This window comes from Suricata suricatta, chromosome X (genome assembly GCF_006229205.1).
Source record: "Suricata suricatta isolate VVHF042 chromosome X, meerkat_22Aug2017_6uvM2_HiC, whole genome shotgun sequence".
NCBI classification, from domain to species: domain Eukaryota; kingdom Metazoa; phylum Chordata; class Mammalia; order Carnivora; family Herpestidae; genus Suricata; species Suricata suricatta.
The window spans coordinates 108,865,107-108,887,318 of NC_043717.1; the positions used below are offsets into that span (position 1 = coordinate 108,865,107).

General features: G+C 37.7%; 1 protein-coding gene across 1 annotated transcript in view; it reads right to left on the reverse strand.

The window, feature by feature from the left end:
- The window catches only part of GABRA3 (gamma-aminobutyric acid type A receptor alpha3 subunit), a 276,021-nt gene that overhangs the window by 88,532 nt on the left and 165,277 nt on the right, over positions 1-22,212 (reverse strand). Inside the window, exon 4 of the mRNA XM_029929923.1 lies at positions 4,444-4,511. Within this exon, the coding sequence (XP_029785783.1) occupies positions 4,444-4,511 (68 nt within the window). The remainder of the gene's footprint in view (positions 1-4,443; positions 4,512-22,212) is intronic.

Below are 22,212 nucleotides of genomic sequence, written 5' to 3' on the forward strand. Positions count from 1 at the left end.
GATGATTAAGTCTATGGTGTTGTAAAAGCAACTTCATTTAAACATAATATCTTTTATGAAGTCTTATTTCCCAAGCCTCTATTTCTTCTCATTAGACCATATGATTCGTTCTTTTACTATATTACTACTTATCTGGTTGTCTCAGAAATACTTTAACTGTTTAGATGCTTGCTAGGTAACAAGTGCCAGCTGCCACTTGTCAACAGAGAAACTTCCTAGGCAGCTGGCACTTGTTACCTAGCAAGTATCTAAACAGTTAAAGTATTCCTGGGAAGAGGGTGAAGTTGACAATACTTAGGATTGGCATTTTGTTTCCTAGTTGTTCTCATTCTGACTTTACTAACATTATTACTCTTTGCCCTCTTTATTTTCTCACTAGCTTTATCAGTACATTCAGATAGATATTTATTAAATACATAATTCAGGACCCTGGGTCCCTGAACCTATGGAATGTAAAACCTGGAGCTTTTGGATGGGAGACAGAATGGAAATTTTGTCAGGAGGTGATTTGGACCAGGAAAGCATCCAAAAATTTCTCAGCTGTTAGCTTTCTTTTTTTTTTTTCAAGCTTTATTGAGGTATGAGTGTCAACTAAAAATTGTATATAGTCAGGGTGTGCAATGTGATTATAAAGTTGGGTAATGTGATAGTTTCAAATATGTATACATTGTGAAGTTATTACCACAAATCAACACATCACTTCATATAGTCACCTGTGTGTGTGTGTGGTGTGTGTGTGTGTGTGTGTGCGTGCGCGCATGCTGAGAACACTTAAGATCTACTCTCTTAGAAAATATCAACAGTGACCATTCTCCTTTCTTTTGCAGTCACTGGCCATATGCATAACATTCCACGTTAAAGCCAGTATGCCATATGCTCTGCATTCTAATTCAGAGGATTTTGGGAGACCAGGGAAAATGTATACTTTCCAAGACCCATTGCTCACTGGTAAGAAATGGAAATACCCTATTCGAAAGAGAAGTGGCAATGAAACTGCATTTTAACTAAATCTTTTGTAGCCTTCCCCTAATTACCACCTACACCATCTTCCCATACATCAATTGAGAAAATGGTATAAACTCTTCTAAAGTAGAAAGTCATAGAAGGTCACACTGCCTTAGTTAATTCAAGCTGAGATTGTATCCCTTCTTCTCTCTCTCATGGGGACCATGGGTAACAGGATTGGTATTGCTGCTGAGAAGCAGTATGTATTTTTTAACCATCAAGCTTTACTTGTTACAAATATTTTACACAAACCTTTCATTTGTGATGCCTGTAAAATTCCCACTATAATCAGTTTTCAATTTACATCCTGTACTCTTTAATACATTTTCTTTCTCTGAAATTTCCCTTAGAAACATCTACTACTGTTTGCTTTCATTTCTGCCTGATTCCCTATTGCCATAGCTCCTTACATTCATACATGGAGAAGCCACCAAAACTAGCAGCCCAAAGCTTAGAGTCATCAATCATTGACTCACTAGTCTTGCTACTCCATAGTGTCTCCTGAAGAAAACTACTTTTACTCTTGGTCTGCAGGGCTTGCTATTAAAGTTTCATATCATCTCAATAAACACTTGTAAAAGACCTGTGTCAGGTCCTATTCGAGATGCTAGAGATACAGAAATGTACCTCATATGTTCGTTATCTTTCATGAACTTTCAGTCAAGTGGAGGAAAACAGTCATAATTTTCAATTCAAATTTAATTTGTTTCATCTCATTGATTCTTGGATTTAACAAATGGTTTGGAGTTTATGAAGTGTCAAAGATTGATTAGGTATTGGTGGTACTGAGATTAACAAACCAGATATGGCCCTTCATGGAGCTTTTTGTCAAACTCAGAATCTATGTCTGTGGGGATCAGTGTTTGAACAAGGAGTACAATGGATTCAAAGGGTTATGGGTGATTCTGGTTCAATACTCAAAGTGGTACCACAATTTTTTCTCTTTGTGAACAAAAAAAAATGTATTTCTATTTGCTTAGGAAATATTATGGACCAAAATTTCATATGGCTGTAAGTGAGTCAAACCCAGCCAGCTGTAATTTTTATCTACTCACCCAAGTAGTTGGTGGTCTCAGTAGAGCCTGGGTTATTGCTTCAGCTAGTTACTAAAGCCAGACAAGTCTCTGATGCTTCATCAAAAGTCACCCCTATCCCAGGGTCAATTGCCACAGTATACTAATTAGTACAGGAAGAAGAAATTTTTGAAAATACCATAAACATGTTTCCCAGCCAGATCATAGCCATTCTGTCTTGTAGCAAGATGGAAGTTCGCTAAAAATAACCTGAAATGTATTTAATCGAATTCAGCCTTCCCTATCAAGAAAGCCATTTTGTTGCTTCTGCTTAATCAAGAGGGAGAAAAGCAAACAAGCAAGTGGAATATAAAACTTCAAGAGACAGAAAATCTGGATTGTTTAAAGTGTCTCCAGGGTCTCTTCATACCCACATGTGCCTGCCTGGGTGGGTAGAAGCAGGGGGAGGACCTGGTTTGGGTAGGGGTTGTATGTGTGTTTCTGTAGTATCGCTGGATTTAGGTATCTGTTTACACACGTGTTCATGAAGTACTTGGGATAGCATTGGACTGTTTTTATTCTGTTTATATACAGATGTACATTTGTCTGAATGCATTTGTGGATATTGCTGCATGAGTCAGAGTGTGTAAGTGTATGTTCGAAGAGTAGCTTCAGTCACTTTCTTGTAAAAATCCTAATCCATCGCTAGTTCTCAGCATTACAAAGAGAGAGCTCATATCCCTGGTGAATCTGGTTATATACAATGTCCTATAAATTCTCTGAATTTAGGGGTCCCTAGAGCCCATTAACACAGAGTTGGCCTCCTAAGGAGTACTTGTTCAATGACCAGCTGACAATAGTTTTAATGCATGCTTAAATCTGAAGCTGTGGGCATTAGTAGTCAATAGATTGTGATGGAACAATCTAGACATACAGGCTACCCTGATGCCTCTATGAGAGACCTATCTCCTCCATCCTTCATACATCAAACATGCCCCTTACTGAACTCCCTCTGTGTCAAGTACTACATTAAGTACCAGGGAAGTCATGAAGACATGGTACTTGCCCTTAAGGAATACAAAAGGAGCCAGCCATTTCTCTGTATCCTATTTGTTCCACACTTGAAAGACAAAGTTCAGGGCTTGCCTCACAACCAACTCAAAACTTCCTCTGCTAAAAATTAGCCCGCTTCTTCACCTGAATTGTAGACCTTGCCTAATTGAAGGAAGAGCCATGTAAAATCAATATACCTAACCCAACTCTCAGCCTTCTGCCTTTCCCCCATATAATTCATCCTATAAAGACTGCTAGACTGCTATACAAAATGCTAAATCATTCTAAAACAACACTTGTATATTTTTATTGATCTACTCAAATCTGCTCAATTATTCTCTATTACGTACAAACTCTATCATGTCCCTTTACAACTGCTTGTATCTACCCAACAGGCCTAAAGAAGAATATCTCCTGCTTAAGTAGTAGTCCCACTGAAGATAAATAGAAAAAAAACGAGTAGCAAACATGAACATTTCATATTTTTGGACATTTTATATTTTTTGACATTTAATATTTTAAGGTATTTTTTTCTGATTTTAAAATTTTTGTTTTCCAGACAAAGTCACTTATTTAACAAAAATTCGTTGAGCATCTAATAAATGCCAGGAATATTGGGCAGATAATAGCTTATTTGTTTCCTTACATGATAATTATTCAATCAAATGTCTGACACTTAGTAGGTATTGATTAGATGGTCCGTTAGGATGGGGTCTCCTGCCTCAACTCTACTAACTACATGCATTGCTTTGGCAGCAAGGGATAATGGAAGAACTAGTCCTTGCAGAGAGCTCATGAGTTTCCCCTTACTAGCTCTGCTGTGCTCTGACTTATTCCCTGAATCTTCTCTGAAGCTCTCCCTTGCTCATATCTGTAGAAGGACCAGTTTCCAGAAATGGTTTTGACTCTTCTTCCAAACATTTTGCAAAACCATGGTCAATCCATGTCCCCAGAGAATACGGCCTGTTTGCAAGGAATAGACTTCTTGAATGATACCACAGGCTGCTTAACTGAAAGTCCCTACTACAGTGCTTTCCTTACATGACCTATCATTGCTAATATGTGTGTCGTGCTAGCAAAATGTGAAGGGAGACATCAGGGAAAGTTTAATTGAAGATAGAGAGACATGTTGAATTTCAAAAGATGTATTGTGAAAATAAAGGAAGGATATTCCTGATGAGGGTATATACTTTATATGTGAATAGATGGGGAGAATAGGGGAAAAGATGAATTTGACCAAATGCAGGATGATGAGCATAGGGAATACATATGAGGCAAGACTACTCCTTAGAACATAGCTACAAACCCCAATATCTTTTATTTCATCTGTTGTATCATCTTTCACTTTTACCTTTGCAGGAACTATACTTACCATGTCAGTGTCGGATACAGGGCCAAAACTGGTCACATAGATGTCAGTCTTCACTTCAGTCACTGCATCTATGCCAGAGAAAGTAGGAAAGCAGAGTGTCATGAAAGTCAGTTCCCTCATCTCAGAAAGAATCCAGTGCAATACCCCAAATGACAGCTAACTTGCTACTTCTGAGAAAGGATACTTGACAGTGACAAGAAAACCTGTAATATTTCTTCAGAGAACATGTTAGGTACAGGTAAAAGTTTAGATATCATTAAGAATGATAACAGGATCCCCAAACTCCAAAGTTCAAGAAGAGCCCTGAGAGATCACTCACATTATTATGTGCTGGACCCTCACGTTGGGATTACCATACCTGTGGTAGGTTACCAATGTTCTAATATCCAACTCTAACACTTCCAGAAACATGGAATGATTGCCTTCCCACTCCCCTGCCCACTTAATATAAGGAGAGGCCATGTGACTGGTTTTGGCTGTGGTGGGAGGGGAGTTATATGTGTTACTCTCTGGCTGGAACAATTAATATCCAATGAAAGTTCATAGACACATGTTATTCTAGAGCTACCATAAGGTTGAAACAGCCTAGTGATGAACCAACACATGAAGGACAACTGCCCTGGAAAGTTGTCTGGATCCACAACAGACTTTACATGAATGAGAAATGAACTTTAGTTGACAACGTTAAATGACTAAGAGTTGAAAATGACTGATACCAGCTTATTAATGGCCTTTGCATTTATTTTCCTTTATTGTAACTGCCGATTTACTTGTCTGCCTCCCCTACTTAACCCAAAAGCTCCTGTATGGCAGTGTCCCTGTTTTCTTATCTCTGCATTCTTAGTACATTGAAAAGTACCCTTTTATTCACATGGTACTCACTGAACGTTTTTGGTATGGATGGATAAATCTCATCACATATTTGACAAGTTAGAAAATGATACCCAGAGAAGTGAAGTTATTTCATTGCTAGGTTTCTCTTTTCCTGCTTCAGTCAGCCCTACTTATTTGCAGCCCAGACTAGCCCACACACTCCAGCACTCCTCAAATAGAATTCAGGGCAGCTTACTGCAGCCTAGCAAAGACCCTATCGTTATGTTAAATTCAAATAATCCCAGATTAGACCAGCATACCAAACCCCAGTAGAGTATATCAGTAGCACAGCCAATACCAATAAAGCCCACATAAGACTTGATATATATTTATATACATATACATATTTATACACATATATTTATATACATAAATAAATATATAATGAGGCTGATTACTGTAGTCTATGACACTTTCATTTCTCTTATGGAGAGGTAGAGAACATACCTACCTACTTCATCTGTAGCATATTCACTATATTCATTCATTCTTGGGTTCTGGCCCAGATGTACTTTAGATATTGTTGACTTCCTACTTTCAAGAACCATCCCTTAGGCTTAATACACTGTTTCTCTACTCATGCACTGAGTATATTCAAGGCCACTTTGCATAACTACAAACATTACATTTTCAGAAGAAACTATGAATATTATTTAATAATACTCAGCACTGCAGTCAATTCACCAAAACATACACCTTACCCTCATGCTTAATCAGCAAATAATGTGCCTTTGAAACCAGAGCTGTGTTTTAAATAGTTTGGAGCATAGACTTACTTCATAGCCATTTCTATGCTAGAAGGAGAAGAGACAACACTTCAGGACCCAGAACACGCCTCTTGATGACTTGTCACTTCAGATACACTCTCAGGTTCATTGGCTAGAGAATCATTGTCCTACCCCTAAGTACACAAATCAAAATTAACTAATTAATGGAAGAGACCGCAGTTATATTTGAATCCCGTATTCTAGGTAGGACATAGACACAGAACTTTCTAGACCAATTCAAGGGTGAAACTGTAAGATAGTTATGCAGACTAAAAACTGGTTACTCAGACTACAGGAAAAAAAGGAGAAAGATGCTGGTGATAAAAGTTAAATTGCAAGAGACCACCAACAGGACAGTGGAGTCACTGTAGGTGGGAAGGGGAGATGGCTATAACACAGTGTCTTGAACTAAGACTTAGGTTCTGGATCTCTGCCCCTGACTTGCTTAATGTCTTAATCAAGACTGTTTTCATTTTAGCTGCTCTCGTGTACAATGAGGGTATGGGGCCATCTAAATTCTAAATTTTCTTTTTGTTTTAACTGGGAACTCTGACTGTAAAGCCAAGCAAAAGAAATTCTAACTAAAGATGCCTCGTGGTAGCAAGAAGTAAGCTGCCTGAGGAATATAGGAGGTTTTATGCAAATTTCGTGCTCCAGCTCTTTCAATTATTCACTTTCACTTAAAAGGCACCCCTTGACTGCTAAAAAGGGAAACAGTGGGGAGGTGCTGCTTTCCCATAGGGTTCACTCAACCTTTAGAAATTTCCCTGGCTTTGTAGCAGGGAATGATAGTTGGGAAGTCTGGTTTAGCACACTGGATGCCAAATCACTTCTTCCTCTATATCTGTCCTATTCTGAAAGAATCTGGAGGATAAGAGAATTAAGGGAAGTGGTGCAAAATAAAGGGGAGGAAGTGTAAAGAAGTGGGGAAGAAAGAAAGAAGAGAGAGAGATAATTAGAAGATTGAAGGAATAAGCAAGAAAGGATTAAATGGGAAAAAGACAAAGAGAATAGACAAAAGTTGCTCAGAAATCTAAGGTCCTGGATCCCAGATAGAAGGGAGTGTTCACTCATACTCCAGGTTCTCTGTTGAAAGAATGATTAGGAGTTTGCTCTTTCATTTAACTTAATGAAAAGACTAGTGAATTAGACTAGAACTGATAAGGGCTACAATTCACAATCTAGCCCCTGTTCATATTCCTCTCAATAGAGACAAATGTGAGACATGAATTAATGATAAGATAAGAAGGCCTCCCCCCTCCCACTTTAACAATTGTTTTCAGATGCTCCTTGGTGCTTTCTTTAGAAAGCATTGGGTATCCAATTTCCTTCCAATGTTATTCTTTGAAACCAAATATGAACAGAATTATGTTTCCTTTTGCAAATTTACAGTGATATTGGAAGAGCTTGAAAGCTCCTGTCTTTACATGAACATACATGATCTTAGCCCTCAGTGGTACTTCCACTAGTGGGAAACCAGTTCGCATGTCATTTCTGCTTGTTTTGATTTGAAAGATTAAAGATAGGCCAGTTAGCAAGTGAACACTTTCTTTATGCTGAATATGCTGTTCATAACAAATTGTATTTTCTAGTTTGACTTCAAATAGATTCACAAGAAATTGTGCATTTTCTCTTTTGAGCAGAAACCAGAGCAGGTTCCTCACCTCTAGTGGTTTCACCCTAGCACACAATAAACATTGGTCTTAGCACCACTATTTGGACTTACATAACAAAATTTGCTTCTTAATCTTTTGAGATTGAAAGACCTTCAAAGACTGAAAGAAAGTGATCATGGTACCCCTAAATTTACTCTTCTTGTTCCTTTTTTGACTAAATATCCTGACTTCCTGACTATGTCTTCCCTCCCTTTGACATGGTTTTAATCATCCGTCCTATAACTTATTTACTTTCCTCAGGCTCAAGTCTGATTTTTTTTTTACGGACACTGGAATGTTTAATGGTAGAAATTTGTCACAATTCCATTAGAGAAAAGCTCATGAGATAAATGCTATGAACAAAAGCCAACTCTACTCCTTTATCTCATTATAGGCCATAATGGACAAGAGTCATACCCAGTCTTCCTAAGAATAGTGAGGCTTTTCTGATAGACCTATGAGTGCAAACACATGGTATCTATCCTTCTCTGTGTGACTTATTTCGCTTAGCATAACACCCTCGAGGTCCATCCACTTTCCTACAAATGGCCAGATCTCATTCTTTCTCATTGCCATGTAGTACTCCATTGTATATATATATACCACATCTTCTTGATCCACTCATCAGGTCATGGACATTTAGGTTCTTTCCATGATTTGGCTATTGTAGAAAGTTTCCACTATGAACATTGGGGCACATGTGCTCCTATGCATCAGCACTTCTGTATCCTTTGGGTAAATTTCTAGCAGTGCTATTGCTGGGTCATAGGGGAGTTCTATCATAGTTTTTGATGAACCTCCATAATGTTTTCCGGAGTGGCTGCACCAGTTTACATTCCCACCAACATTGGAGGAGGGTGCCCGTTTCTCCACATCTTTGCCAGCATCTGTAGTCTCTTGATTTGTTCATTTTAGCCACTCTGACTGGTGTGAGCTGGTATCTCAGTGTGGTTTTGACTTATATTTCCCTGATGATGAGTGAAGCTAAGCATCATTTTATGTGTCTGTTGGCCATCTGGATGTCCTCTTTGGAGAAGTGTCCATGAAAACATGGAGTATATTCCATGATGGACTTTCCCTATGTGTTTGGGACTAAAGTGATATCTTCAAATGACAACCAAAAAAATGGGGGGATTGGGGAAATACAGCTCTGCACTGCACAGGAGTTAAATACACTAAACTATTCTGCTTAGGATGAAGACTTCCTTACTTTGACAATAATTACAATAATGACAACCTCTGGCTTGCCTAGCGGGGTTTTTTTTTTATAATAGTTTATTGTCAAATTGGTTTCCATATAACATCCAGTGCTCTTCCCCACAAGTGCCCTCCCCTCCATTACCACCACCTCATTTCCCCCTCCCCGTCCCCCTTCAACCCTCGGTTCATTTTCAGTATTCAATAGTCTCTAAGGTTTTGCGTCCCTCTCTCTCCCCAACTCTCTTTCCCCCTTCCCCTCCCTATGGTCTTCTGTTAGATTTCCCCTGTTGGACCTATGAGTGCAAACATATGGCATCTATCCTTCTCTGCCTGACTTATTTCGCTTAGCATGACACCCTCGAGGTCCATCCACTTTGCTACAATCCATTCATCTTTTTAAAAAGTAAACTCTACCCCCAATATGGGGCTCAAACTCATGACCCCGAGATCAGAAGTTGCAAGCTCCACTGCCTGAGCCAGCCAGGCACCCCATCCATTCATCTTTTGATGGACATTTAAGTTCTTTTTACCTTTTGCTTATTGTGAATAATACTTCAATGAGCATTTGCACACAACCCAGTATGCATAGCAGTAATTAGACTTTATTACTTGTTTATAGGATTTTTTTAATTTTTTAAATTTTTTTAAATAGTTTATTGCCAAATTGGTTTCCCAGTGCTCTTCCCCACAAGTGCCCTCCTCCATAACCATCATCTGCTTCCCCCTCCCCCTCCGTCTTCAGCCCTTGGGTTCGTTTGCAGTATTCAATAGTCTCTCATGATTTGTGTCCCTCTGTCTCCCCAACTCTCTTTCCTGTTAGACCTATGGGTGCAAACATATGGTATCTGTCCTTCTCCGCCTGACTTATTTTCACTGAGCATGACACCCTCGAGGTCCATCCACTTTGCTACAAATGGCCAGATTTCATTCTTTCTCATTGCCATGTAGTACTCCATTGTATATATATGCCACATCTTTTCTATGCATTCATCTATCAATGAACACTTAGATTTTTTTTTTAATATCTTGGCTATTCTAAATTATACTGCAATGAACATAGGGGTGCATATATCTTTTTGAATTAGTATGTAAAGTTTCATCAGATAAATATCCAGAAGTAGACTAGCTGGATAATATGGTAGATCTATTTTTGACTTTTTGAGGAACATTCATAATGTTTTCCTTAGTGACTGTGTGAATTTTAATTTCTACCAACAGCATATGAAGGACTTTTTGTCTTTTTAGTAATGGACATTCTAACAAGTGTGAGGGGATATTTCATGGAGCTTCAATTTGCATTTACCTGCTAATTAATATTGTTGAACACTTTTTTCATGTGCCTGTTAGCAATTTGTAAATAGACACTTTTCTTTGGAAAAGATCCTCTGCCTATTTTTTATTTGTTTCTTTTGCTATAGAGTTGAATTCTTTATATATTTTTGATATTAACCTCTTACACATATACCATTTACAGTTATTTTCTCCCATTCAATAGGTTGTCTTTTCATTTTGTTGATGGCTTCCTTTACTCTGCAAATCTTTTTAGTTTGGTGTAATCCCACTACTCTATTTTTGCTTTTGTTGCCTTTGCTTTTAGCATCAGATCCAAAAATTCAATGCCAAGACAAATGCCAAGGAGCTTACCATCTATGTTTTCTTCTAGGAGTTTTATGGTTTAAGGTCTTACATTCAAGTATTTAATCCATTTTGAGTTGATTTTTGTGTATGATGTAAGACAGTTATCAAATTTTATTATTTTGTATGAGTTTTTCCAGTTTTCCTAGCATCACAAATTGAAGAGACTACCCTTTTCCAATGTATATTTTGGTTCCTTTATTACAAACTAATTGATAATTTAGGCAAAGGTTTATTTATGGGCTCTACTATGCTGTTCCATTAATCTAGGTGTCTGTTTTTAATGCCAATATACTGTTTTGATTGTTTTAGCTTTGTAGTATAGTTGGAAATCTGGAAACATGGTACCTGCAGCTTTGTTCATTCTCAAGAATGCTTTGACTCTTTGGGGTCTTTTATGATTCCACACAAATTTTAGGATTTTTTGGAATAGTTCTGTGAGAAATGCTTTTGGTATTTTAATAGAGATTGCATTGAATTTGTAGGTTGCTTTGGGTAATATGGACATTTTAATCCATATTTAATCCATTACCCATGCTTTGGGTAATATGGACATTTTTCTAATCCATGAAGACAAAATATCTTTCCATTTACTTGTGTAATCTTCAATACCTTTCATCAGTGTTCTTATATTATTTAGTATACAAGTCACTCATCTCCTTGGTTAAATTTATTACTGGGTATCTGATTCTTTTTGATGCAATTATAAATGAGATTGTTTCCTTAACTTTCTTTTTCTGATAGTTTGCCATTAGTGTATAGAAACACAATGGATTTATTTAATTATTTATATTGATTTTGTTGTCTGAAAATTTACTGAATTCATTTATTAGTTCTAATAGCTTTTTGGTGGCATCTTTAGGGTTTTCTATATATAGTATTCATGTCATCTGTAAATAATGATGGTTTTAATTATTTGTTTCTAATTCAGCTTTCATTTTTGTTTCTTGCCCAATTACTTTGCCTAGAACTTCATCTTAGTTTTATTATCAGTAAAAAAAATAGTTGAATTAAAACAATTTTTAATGTTTATTATTTAATTTTGAGAGAGACAGACAGAGCAAGTGTAGGGGAAGGGAAGAGACAGAGATAGAGAGACAGAATTTGAAACAAACTCCAGGCTCTGAGCTGTCAGCAAAGATCCCAATGTGGGGCTCAAACTCATAAACTGTGAGATCATGACTTGAGTTGAAGTCAGATGCCTAACCAACTGAGCCACCCAGGTGCCCCAAAAAAATAGTTGATTTTTTAATGATTCCAAGGTCATAATGGATTAGAAATGTTAAAAAAAAACAAAGAAATGTTAAAAAAAAAAAAAAGAAACAAACTATTGGGACTACACCAAAATAAAAACTTTTGGAGGAACCAAGATGGTGGAACAGCATGGCAGTTTTTTCTGTCTCGTGTACATGAACCACAGCCAGATAAACACTAAACCATCCTGCATACCTAGGAAACTGATTTGAGGATTAACAAAACAATCTGCACAACCTGAACCACAGAACTCAGTAGGGTCATGGTATGGAGAGGTGAACTGGGGGAGAGAAAAGCTATGCAGGGCAGGGAGCTGTTTTTGCTTATGGAGAGAGAATGGAGATGGGGGAGAGAGTATGGAAAAATATCCCCCACAAAAGCAGCTAGAGAGAAAGTGGAAAAGTGGAAATAGCCACAGGAACTAAACAAAAGAGGGAGAAAAGAGATAGGAGAGGGTTTAAATTCCATTAAGAGTCAATACAGAGGGAGTGCAGAATCTAAAACTTCACAGCTCAACAACTGGGGGTACTCTGGTGGGAAGGGTGAACCCCCAGGAGCAGAGTGGGGTCTGGGAGTAGTGGTTCCACTGATGTGTGGCCACCCGGTCCCAGCAGATCCCAGAAAACAACTAATTCACTGGTGCTGGAACAAGGTCATTAAAGGTGAAGCCTTGTGCCAGATGTGTGTTCTTATTTTCCATAATTTCTGAAACACTATTGCTACATGATTGCGTGAACTTTTCATGGGGTGGGCTAGCACCCAACCACAGTCTCTGGGCATTAGCAGCAGCATGGTCCCATCAACGATCCTGGGTGTGGCCAGCACTTGGCCATTGCTCAGTAAGACCCTCCCCAGAGGATCTTAGCAGGCCAAAGCAACAGTCCCGCAGAAGTGAGGGATCAGGAAACACAGCTGTATTTGAGATATAGGGGCTGTAGGGGGGTGCCACATGGCAACCTGATGGCTTGATCATGGAGAGTGTAAAAGAGGGGAGTGAACAGACACCAGAGACAAAGGACAGGTGCATGATTGCTCACAGAGTTCTGACACTAGAGACTGGGTAGCTAGGTTATGCCATTTTCACTCAGCACACACATGCACAAACACACCTACAGGCACCACAACAATCCACGCCAGTAAGCTAAGCAGTGTCATCTAGGGGAGACCAGAGCAGTTCCACTAAGCCCCGCCCAAGTTAGCCAAGCTCGCTCTTCAGGAACACCACAGATCTCCCTGCCTGCTTAGTTAACAGATTCTCAAGTGTTTCATAGTATAACTTCTAGGGGAAAATGATGTAATATCAGTCGTATTTAAGTCTGTTTGCTGGTCCATCTATTCTGTTTTCATTTTTTCCCATTCTTTTTCATTTCTTTTCTTTTACTTAACTACAGAAAGAGAAAAAAATATTTTTTGTTTTCAATTTTTATTAAAAATATTTTTATTTTTTCTAATTTTTTACTTTTTTGTAAAGTTTTCAAATTCTATTTTATTTCCATAATTTAAATTTATTCTATTTTATTGTATTCATTTTCTCAAATTTTCAAATGTTTTTCTTTCCCTTCCTTTTATTCCTAATCAATCAAGCTCCTTTCAATAACCAGACCAAAACACACATGAATATAACATCATTTCTTTTATTTTATGTGTGTGTTGCTTTTAATTTTTTAATTTTAAATTTTACCTTATTAATTCATTTTTTTCCTTCAAAATGACAAAATGAAGGAACTGACCCCAAAAGAAAGAACAGGAAGAAATGACAGTCAGGAACATAATCAACACAGATACAAGCAAGATGTCTGAACCAGAATTTAGAATCACGATAATAAGAATACTACCTGGGATTGAAGATAGATTAGAATCCCTCTCTATAGAGAAAAAAAGAAGTAACTTCTAGTTATGATGAAATAAAAATGCTAAAACTGAGCTGCAGTCTCTAATGGATACCGCGATGGCAAGGATGGAAGGGGTAGAGCAGCAAATTAGTGATACAGAGACCAAACTTATGGAGAATAATGAAGCAGAAAAAATGAGGGAGACTAAAACAAAAGAGCATGATTGAAGAATTAGAAAAATCAGTGACTCATAAAAGAGGAACAATATCACAGTCATAGAGGTCCCACAAGATGAAGAGACAGGAAAAGGGGTACAAGGGATATGTGTGCAAATCATAGCAGAAAAAGTTCCTAACCTGGGGAAAGACACAGACATAAAAATCCAGGAAGCACAGAGGATTCCCATAAGATTCAACAACAATCGACCATCAACAAGGCATATCATAGGAAAATTCACAAAATATTCAGGCAAGGAAAGAATCATGAAAGCAGCAAGGGAAAAAAGTATTTAACCTACAAGGGAAGACAAATCAGGATTACAACAGACCTATCCACAGAAACTTGACAGGCCAGAAATGAGTGGCAGGATATATTCAACATGCTGACTGAAAAAGATACAGCCAAGAATTCTATATCCAGCAAGGCTGTTATTTAAAATAGAAGGAGAGATTAAAATTTTCCCAGACAAACAAAAATTAAGGACTTCATGACCACCAAACCAATTTTAAGGGGGACTCTTTGAGGGGAGAAAAGATGGGGAAAAATACCTAAAAGCAACAAAGACTAGAAAGGACCAGAGAACACCAACAGAAATTCCAACTCTATAAGAAATATAATGGCAGTAAACTCATAACTTTCAGTACTCACTCCAAAATTCAATGAACTAAATGTTCCAATCAAAAGACATAGAGTAACAGAATGGATAAGAAAGCAAGATCCATCTATATGCTGCTGACAAAAGACCCACTTTAGACCTAAAGACACCTTAAGATTGAAACTAAGGGGATGGAAAACCATCTGTCATGCTAATGGTCAACGAAAGAAAGCTGGAGACACACATATATCAACCTAGGCTTTATGTGTTTATTTCTTGATTTTTTTATAGTTTATTGTCAAGTTGGTTTGCATAAAACACCCAGTGCTTATCCAAACAAGTGCCCTCCTCCGTGCCCATCATCGCTCTTCCCCTCTCCCCCATCCTCATAAGCCCTCAGTTCCCTCTCAGTATTCAAGAGTCTCTCATGATTTGCCTTCATCTCTTTCCTCAACAATTTTCCCCTTCCCCTTCACCATGGTCCTCTGTTAAGTTTCTCCTGTTCCACTTCTAAGCGAAAACATATGGTATCTGTCCTTCTATCCCTGACTTATTTTGCTTGGCATGACAACTTTGAGATCCATCCACATTGCTAAAAATGGCCAGATTTCATTCTTTATCATTGACATGTACTATTCCACTGTATATATAAACCACATCTACTTGATCCATTCATCAGGTGATGAACATTTAGGCTCTTTCCATGATTTGGCTATTGTTGAAAGCACTTTTATGAACATTGGGGTACACGTGCCCCTATGCATCAACAGTCCTGTAGCACTTGGGTAAATCTCTAGCAGTGCTATTGCTGGATCATAGGGGAGTTCTAGTGTTAATTTTTTGAGGAGCCTCCACACTGTTTTCCAGAGCGGCTGCATCAGTTTACATTCCCACCAACAGTGCAGGAGAGTGCCCATTTTTCCACATCTTCGCCAGCTTCTATAGCCTCCTAATTTGTTCACTGTAGCCACCCTGACTTGTGTGAGGTGGTATCTCAGTGTGGTTTTAATTTGTATTTCCCTGATGATTAGTAATGCTGAGATTGTTTCATGAGTCTGTTGGCCATCTGGATGTCGTCTTTGGAGAAGTGTCTCCATGTCTTCTGCCCATTTCTTCACTGGATTATTTGTTTTTCACGTGTGGAGTTTGGTGAATTCCTTATAGATTTTGGATACTTGTCCTTTACCTGATATGTCATTTGCAACTATCTTTTCCCATTCTGTCAGATGCCTATTAGTTTTATTGATTTTTTCCTTTGCTGTGCAGAAACTTTTTATCTTGAGGAGGTCCCAATAATTCATTTGTGCTCTTGATTCCCTTGCCTTTGGGGATGTGTTGAGTAAGAAATTGCTGCAGTTGAGGTGAAGGAGGTTGTTTCCTGCTTTCTCCTCTAGGGTTTTGATCGTTTCCTGTTTCATATTCAGGTCCTTCATCCATTATGAGTTTATTTTTGTGTATGGCATAATAAAGTGATCTAGTTTCATTCATTTACATGTCGCTGTCCTGTTTTCCCAGCACCATATGTTAAAGAGGCTGTCTCTCTTTTCTACTGGAAACTTTTTCCTGCTATGTCAAAGATTAAATGGTCATACATTTGTGGGTCCAATTTTGGTTTCTGTATTACATTCCATTGGTCTATATGTCTGTTTTTGTGCCAATACCATACTGTCTTGATGATGACAGCTTTGTAATAGAATCTAAAGTCTGGGATTGTGATGCCTCCCATTTTGGTTTTCTTCTTCAATATTACTTTGGCTATTCGGGGTCTTTTGTGGTTACATACGAATTTGAGGATAGTTTGTTCTAGCTTTGAGAAGAATGCTGGTGCAATTTTGATGGGGATTGCATTGAATGTGTAGACTGCTTGGGGGTAGTAATGACATTTTTACCAATATTTATTCTTCTGATCCATGAGCATGGAATGTTTTTCCATTTCTTTGTGTCTTCTTCAATTTCCTTCATAAGTCTTTTATACTTATCATGGTATAGATCCTTTATATCATTGGTTAGGTTTATTCCTAGGTATTTTATGGTTTCTGTATTTCTCTTTCTCTTGCTTCATTAATGGTGTATAAAAATGTAAGCAATTTCTGTACGTGGATTTTGTACCCTACAATTCTTCTGAATTCATGAATCAGTTCTAGCAGGCCTCTCATGTAGTCTGTCGGGATTTCCTTCTAGAGTATATGTCATCTGCAAAAAGTGAAAGTTTTACTTCATCCTTGCGAATTCTGATGCCTTCTACTTCCCTTTGCTGTCTAATTGCTGATGCTAGAACATCCAGCACTATATTAAACAATAGTGGTGAGAGTCGACATCCCTGTTGTATTCCTGATCTCAGGGGGAAAGCTCTCAGTTTTTCCTCATTGAGGAAGATATTAGTTGCGGGCTTCTCATAAATGGCTTTTATGATGTTTAAGTAAGTTCCTTCTATCCCGACTTTCTTGGGGGTTTTTATTAAGAAAGGGGGATGTATTTTGTCAATATTTTTGCATCTATTGACAAAATCATATGGTTCTTTTCTTTTGTTAATGTAATGTATCACATTGATTGATTTATGAATATTGAACCAGCCCTGTAACCCAGGAATGAATCCAACTTGATCATGGTGGATAATTATTTTTATATGCTATTGAATTCAATTTGCCAGCATCTTGTTGCAGATTTTTTTGCATCCATACTCATCAGGGATATTGGCCTGCAGTTCTCTTTTTTTGCTGGGTCTCTGTGTGATTTGGGAATCAAAGTGAGGCTGGCTTCATAGAATGAGTCCAGAAGGTTTCCTTCCATTTCTGTTTTGAAATAGCTTGAGAAGAATGGGTATTAACTCTGATTTAAATGTCTGGTAGAATTCCCCAGGGAAGCTATGTGGCCCAGGACTCTAAACTGTCAAGAGAATTTTGATAACTGATTCAATTTCTTCACTATTTATGCATCTGTTCAGATATTCTATCTCTTCTAGTTTGCATTTTGGTAGTGCATGTGTGTTTAGGAATTTGTCCATTTCTTCTAGGTTGTCCAGTTTGTTGGCATATAATTTTTCATAGTACTCCCTGATGATTGCTTGTATTTCTGAGGAATTGGTTGTACTAGATCCATTTTCTTTCGTGATTTTGTCTATTTGCATGTTCTCTTCTTTTTGAGAAGGCTGGTTCAAAGTTTATCAGTTTTGTTTATTTTTTCAAAAAGCCAACTCTTGGTTTCATTGATCTGTTCAACTGTTTTTTTTTGGGGGGGGAAGGGTTCTATATTATTTATTTCTGCCGTGATCTTTATTATTTCTCTTCTTCTGCTGGGGTTGGGGTGCTCTTGTTGCTCTCCTTCTAGTTCCTTTAGGTGCACTGTTAGATTTTATAATTGTGCTTCTTCTAGTTTCTTGAAATTGACCTGGAATGCAATGTACTTTCCTCTTAGGACTGCTTTCCTGCATTCCAAAGAGTTTGGATTACTGTATTTTCATTTTCATTTGTTTCCACATATTTTTTAAATTTCTTCTCTAATTGCCTAATTGGCCCTTTCGTTCTTTAGTAGGGCATTCTCTAACCTCCATGTTTTTAGAGGTTTTCCAGACTTTTTCCTGTGATTCAGTTCAAGTTTCATAGCATTGTCATCTGAAAGTGTGCATGGTATGATCTCAGCTGTTTTATATTTATAGAGGACTGCTTTATAACCCATGATGTGGTCTATCTTGGAGAATGTGCCATGTGCACTTGAGAAGAAAGTGAATTCTATAGCCTCAGGATGTAGAGGTCTAAATATATCTGTCAAATTCATCTGGTCCAATGTGTCGTTCAGGTCCATTGTTTCACTGGTGATTTTCTGCCTCGTTGATGTATCCATTGCTGTAATTGGAGTGTTAAAATCCCCTGCAATTAGCACATCCTTATCAATAAGACTGTTTCTATTTGTGATTGTTTTATGTATTTGGGTGCTACTAAATTCGGTCTGTAGATATTTATAATTGTTAGATCTTACTGATGGATAGACCCTGTAATTATTATATAATGTCCTTCTTCATCTCTTGTTACTGCCTTTACTTTGAAGTCCAGTTTGTCCAATAAAAGTATGGCTATTCCAGCTCTCCTTTGACTTCCAGTAGCAGGAAAGATAGTTCTCTATCCCCTCACTTTCAACCTGAAGTGTCCTCAGGTCTAAAATGAGTCTCTTGTAGACAGCAAATAGATGAATCTTGTTGTTTTTTCCATTCTGATACCTATGTCTTTTTATTGGAGCATTTAGTCCATTTACATTCAGTGATATTAATGAATAATATGGGTTTAGAATCATTGTGTTCTATGTAGGATTCATGCTTATGGTGGTGTCTCTGGTACCTTGCATTCCTTGCAACATTTCCCTCACAGAGTCCCCCTTAGGATATTTTTAGGGCTGGTCTATTGGTGATGAATTCTTTAAATTTTTATTTGTTTGGGAAAACCTCTATCTCTCCTATTATAAACGACAGGCTTACTGGATAGAGTATTCTTGGCTGCATTTTTTTTTTGTTCATCACATTGAAGATTTCCTGCCATTCCTTTCTGGCCTGCCAACTTTCAGTAGATAGGTCTGCAACTACTCTGATAGGTTTACCTTTGTATGTTAGGGTCCTTTTATCCCTAGCTACTTTCAGAATTCTCTCTTTATCCTTATATTTTGACAGTTTTACTATGATATATTGTGCAGAAGATCGATTCATGTTACGTCTGAGGGGAGTTCTCTGTGCCTCTTGGATTTCAATACATTTTTCCTTCCCCATATTGGGGAAGTTCTCAGCTATAATTTGTTCAAGTGCCCCTTCATCCCCTTTTTTCTCTTCTTCTTCTAGAATTCCTATGAAAGGGATATTATTCTGTTTGATTGCATCAATTCGTTTTCAAATTCTCCTTTCGTGCTCCTGGATCAATTTATCTCTCTTTTTCTCGGCTTCCTCTTTTTCTATAACTGTGTCTTCTAATTCACCTACTCTCCTCTCTCCCTCTTCAATTGGTGCAGTGGCTGCCTCCACTTTATTATGCACCTCATTTAGAGAAGTTTTTAAAAATATTTTATTTATTTTTGATACAGAGCATGAGAGGGAGAGAAGCATAGAGAGAAAGAGACACAGAATCTGAAGCAGGCTCCAGGCTCTGAGCCAGCTGTCAGCACAGAGCCTGATGCGGGGCTTGAACCCAGGAACGTGAGATCTGACCCGAGCCGAAGTCGGAGCCTCAACTGACTGAGCCACCCAGGCGCCCCATTTAGAGCATTTTTTAATTCATCACAACTATTTTTAAGGTCCATAATCTTTGTAGCAATAGCTTTTCTGTTTTCCATGCCTTTTTCAAGCCCAGCCATTAATTTTATGACTATTGTTCTAAACTCTTAGTCAGTTATATTGCTTATATGTTTTGTTTTATTTTTTAAATGTTTTTTTTTATTTTTATTTTTGAGAGAGAGAGAAACAGTGTGATCAGGGGAGGGTCCGAGAGAGAGGGAGACACAGAATCTGAAAACAGGCCCTAGGCTCTGAGCTAGCTGTCAGCACAGAACCCAGTGTGGGGCTCGACCCCACAAACTGTGAGATCATGACCTGAGCTGGTCAGATGCTTAACCAACTGAGCTACCCAGGTGCCCCACATATATCTGTTTTGACCAATTCTTTAGCTGGCATTTCTTCCTGGAATTTCTTTAGCTGGCATTTCTTCTATTTCATCATTTTGGCTAGCTTTCTGTCTCTTGTAAGTTTTGTAAGCTTGATATACTCTCTGAACCTGCAAGTTCTGATATATTAAAGGAGGTTCATTGACTGTCCACAGTCTTTCCATTCAGGAAACGTTCTTTTAATGGTGTCCCTTGTTCTCTCTTTCTGTGCATTTGGTTATTTTATTTCCCTCCTTGTAGTGATATTTGGCATTCTCCACATTGTGTACTTTGGCTTATCTCTTGAGGTAGCCCGATGAGGCTGTCTTCTTAGTGAACTCTGTCTCCTTTACTCACAGACTCTTGTGGTTCAGTGTCCTTTGGCTTCAGCCCTTTTTTTGTTTGAAGGATGCAGGTGGGAATTACAGAGCTCCCTATTTCTCCACCATCTTTCCCTCAGGACCACAACCTAGGCTTTAAAATAAAGAGTATAACACGAAATGAAGAGGGGCATTATATTATAATTAAGGGGTCTATCCACCAAGAAGACATAACAATTGTAAACATTTATGCTCCAAATGTGATAGTACCCATATTTATAAATAAATTAAACACAAAGAAACTCATTGACAATAATATCATAATAGTAGGGTATTTCAATCTCCACTTACAGCAATGGACAGATCATCTACACAGAAAGTCAAAAAGGAAACCATGGCTTTGAATGACACATGGAACAAGATGGACTTAACAGATATATTCAGAACATATCATCCTAAACCAGTGGAATACACTTCTCCAGTGCACAGGGTATGTTCTCCAGAATATATTTCATACTGGGACACAAATCAGCCCGTAAAAAATACAAAAAGATTGTGATCATAACGTACATATTTTCAGACCATAATGCTATGACACTTGAAATCAACAAGGAAAAATTTGGAAAGATAGCAAATATTGTAGAATAAAAAGCATCCTAATAAAGTATGAATTGGCTAACCAAGAAGTTGAAGAGGAAATTAAAAAGTACATGGAAGCCAATGAAAATGATAATACCACAGCCTAAAACCTCTGGGACACAACTAAGGTGGTCATAAGAGGGAAGTATATAGCAACCCAGGCTTTCCTAAAGAAGAAAGAAAGGACTCACATACACAACCTAACCTTACACCTTAAAGAGCTGGAAAAAGAACAGCAAATACAACCCCAAACCAGCAGAAGACAGGCAATAATAAAGATTAGAGCATAAATCAGTATTATTGAAACCAAAAATAGTAGAAGAGATCAATGAAACCAGAAGCTGGTTTTTTGAAAGAATTAACAAAATTGATAAACCCCTTGCCAGTTTGATCAAAAAGAAAAAAGAAAGGACCCAAATAAATAGAATCAAGAATGAAAGAGGAGAGATCACAACCAATACAGCAGGAATAAAAACAATAATAAGAGAATATTATGAGCAATTATATGCCAATAAAAAGGACAATATGGAAGAACTGGAAAAACTCCTAGTAACATATAAACTACCCAAATGAAAACAGGAAGAAATAGAAAATTTGAAAGACCCATAACAAGTAAAGGTATTGAATCAGAAACCTCGCAAAAAACAAGAGTCCAAGGCCAGCTGGCTTTCCAGGGGAACTCTACCAAACATTTAAAAAAGAGTTCTCTATTCTATTCCATTGGTCTATGTGTCTGTTTTTGTGCCAATACCATACTGTCTTGATGATGACAGCTTTGTAGTAGAGGCTAAAGTCTGGGATTGTGATACCTCCCGTTTTGGTTTTCTTCTTCAATATAACTTTGGCTATTCGGAGTCTTTTGTGTTTCCATACGAATTTGAGGATAGTCTGTTTTAGTTTTGAGAAGAATGTTGGTGCAATTTTGATGGGGATTGCATTGAATGTGTAGACTGTTTGGAGGTAGTAATGACATTTTCACAATGTTTATTCTTCTGATCCATGAACACGGATAATTTTTCCATTTCTTGGTGTCTTCTTCGATCTCTTTCATAAGTTTTCTATAGTTTTCATCATATACATCTTTTACATCCTTGGTTAGGTTTACTCCTAGGTGTTTGATGGTTTTTCGTGCAATTGTGAATGGGATCAGTTTCTTAATTTCTT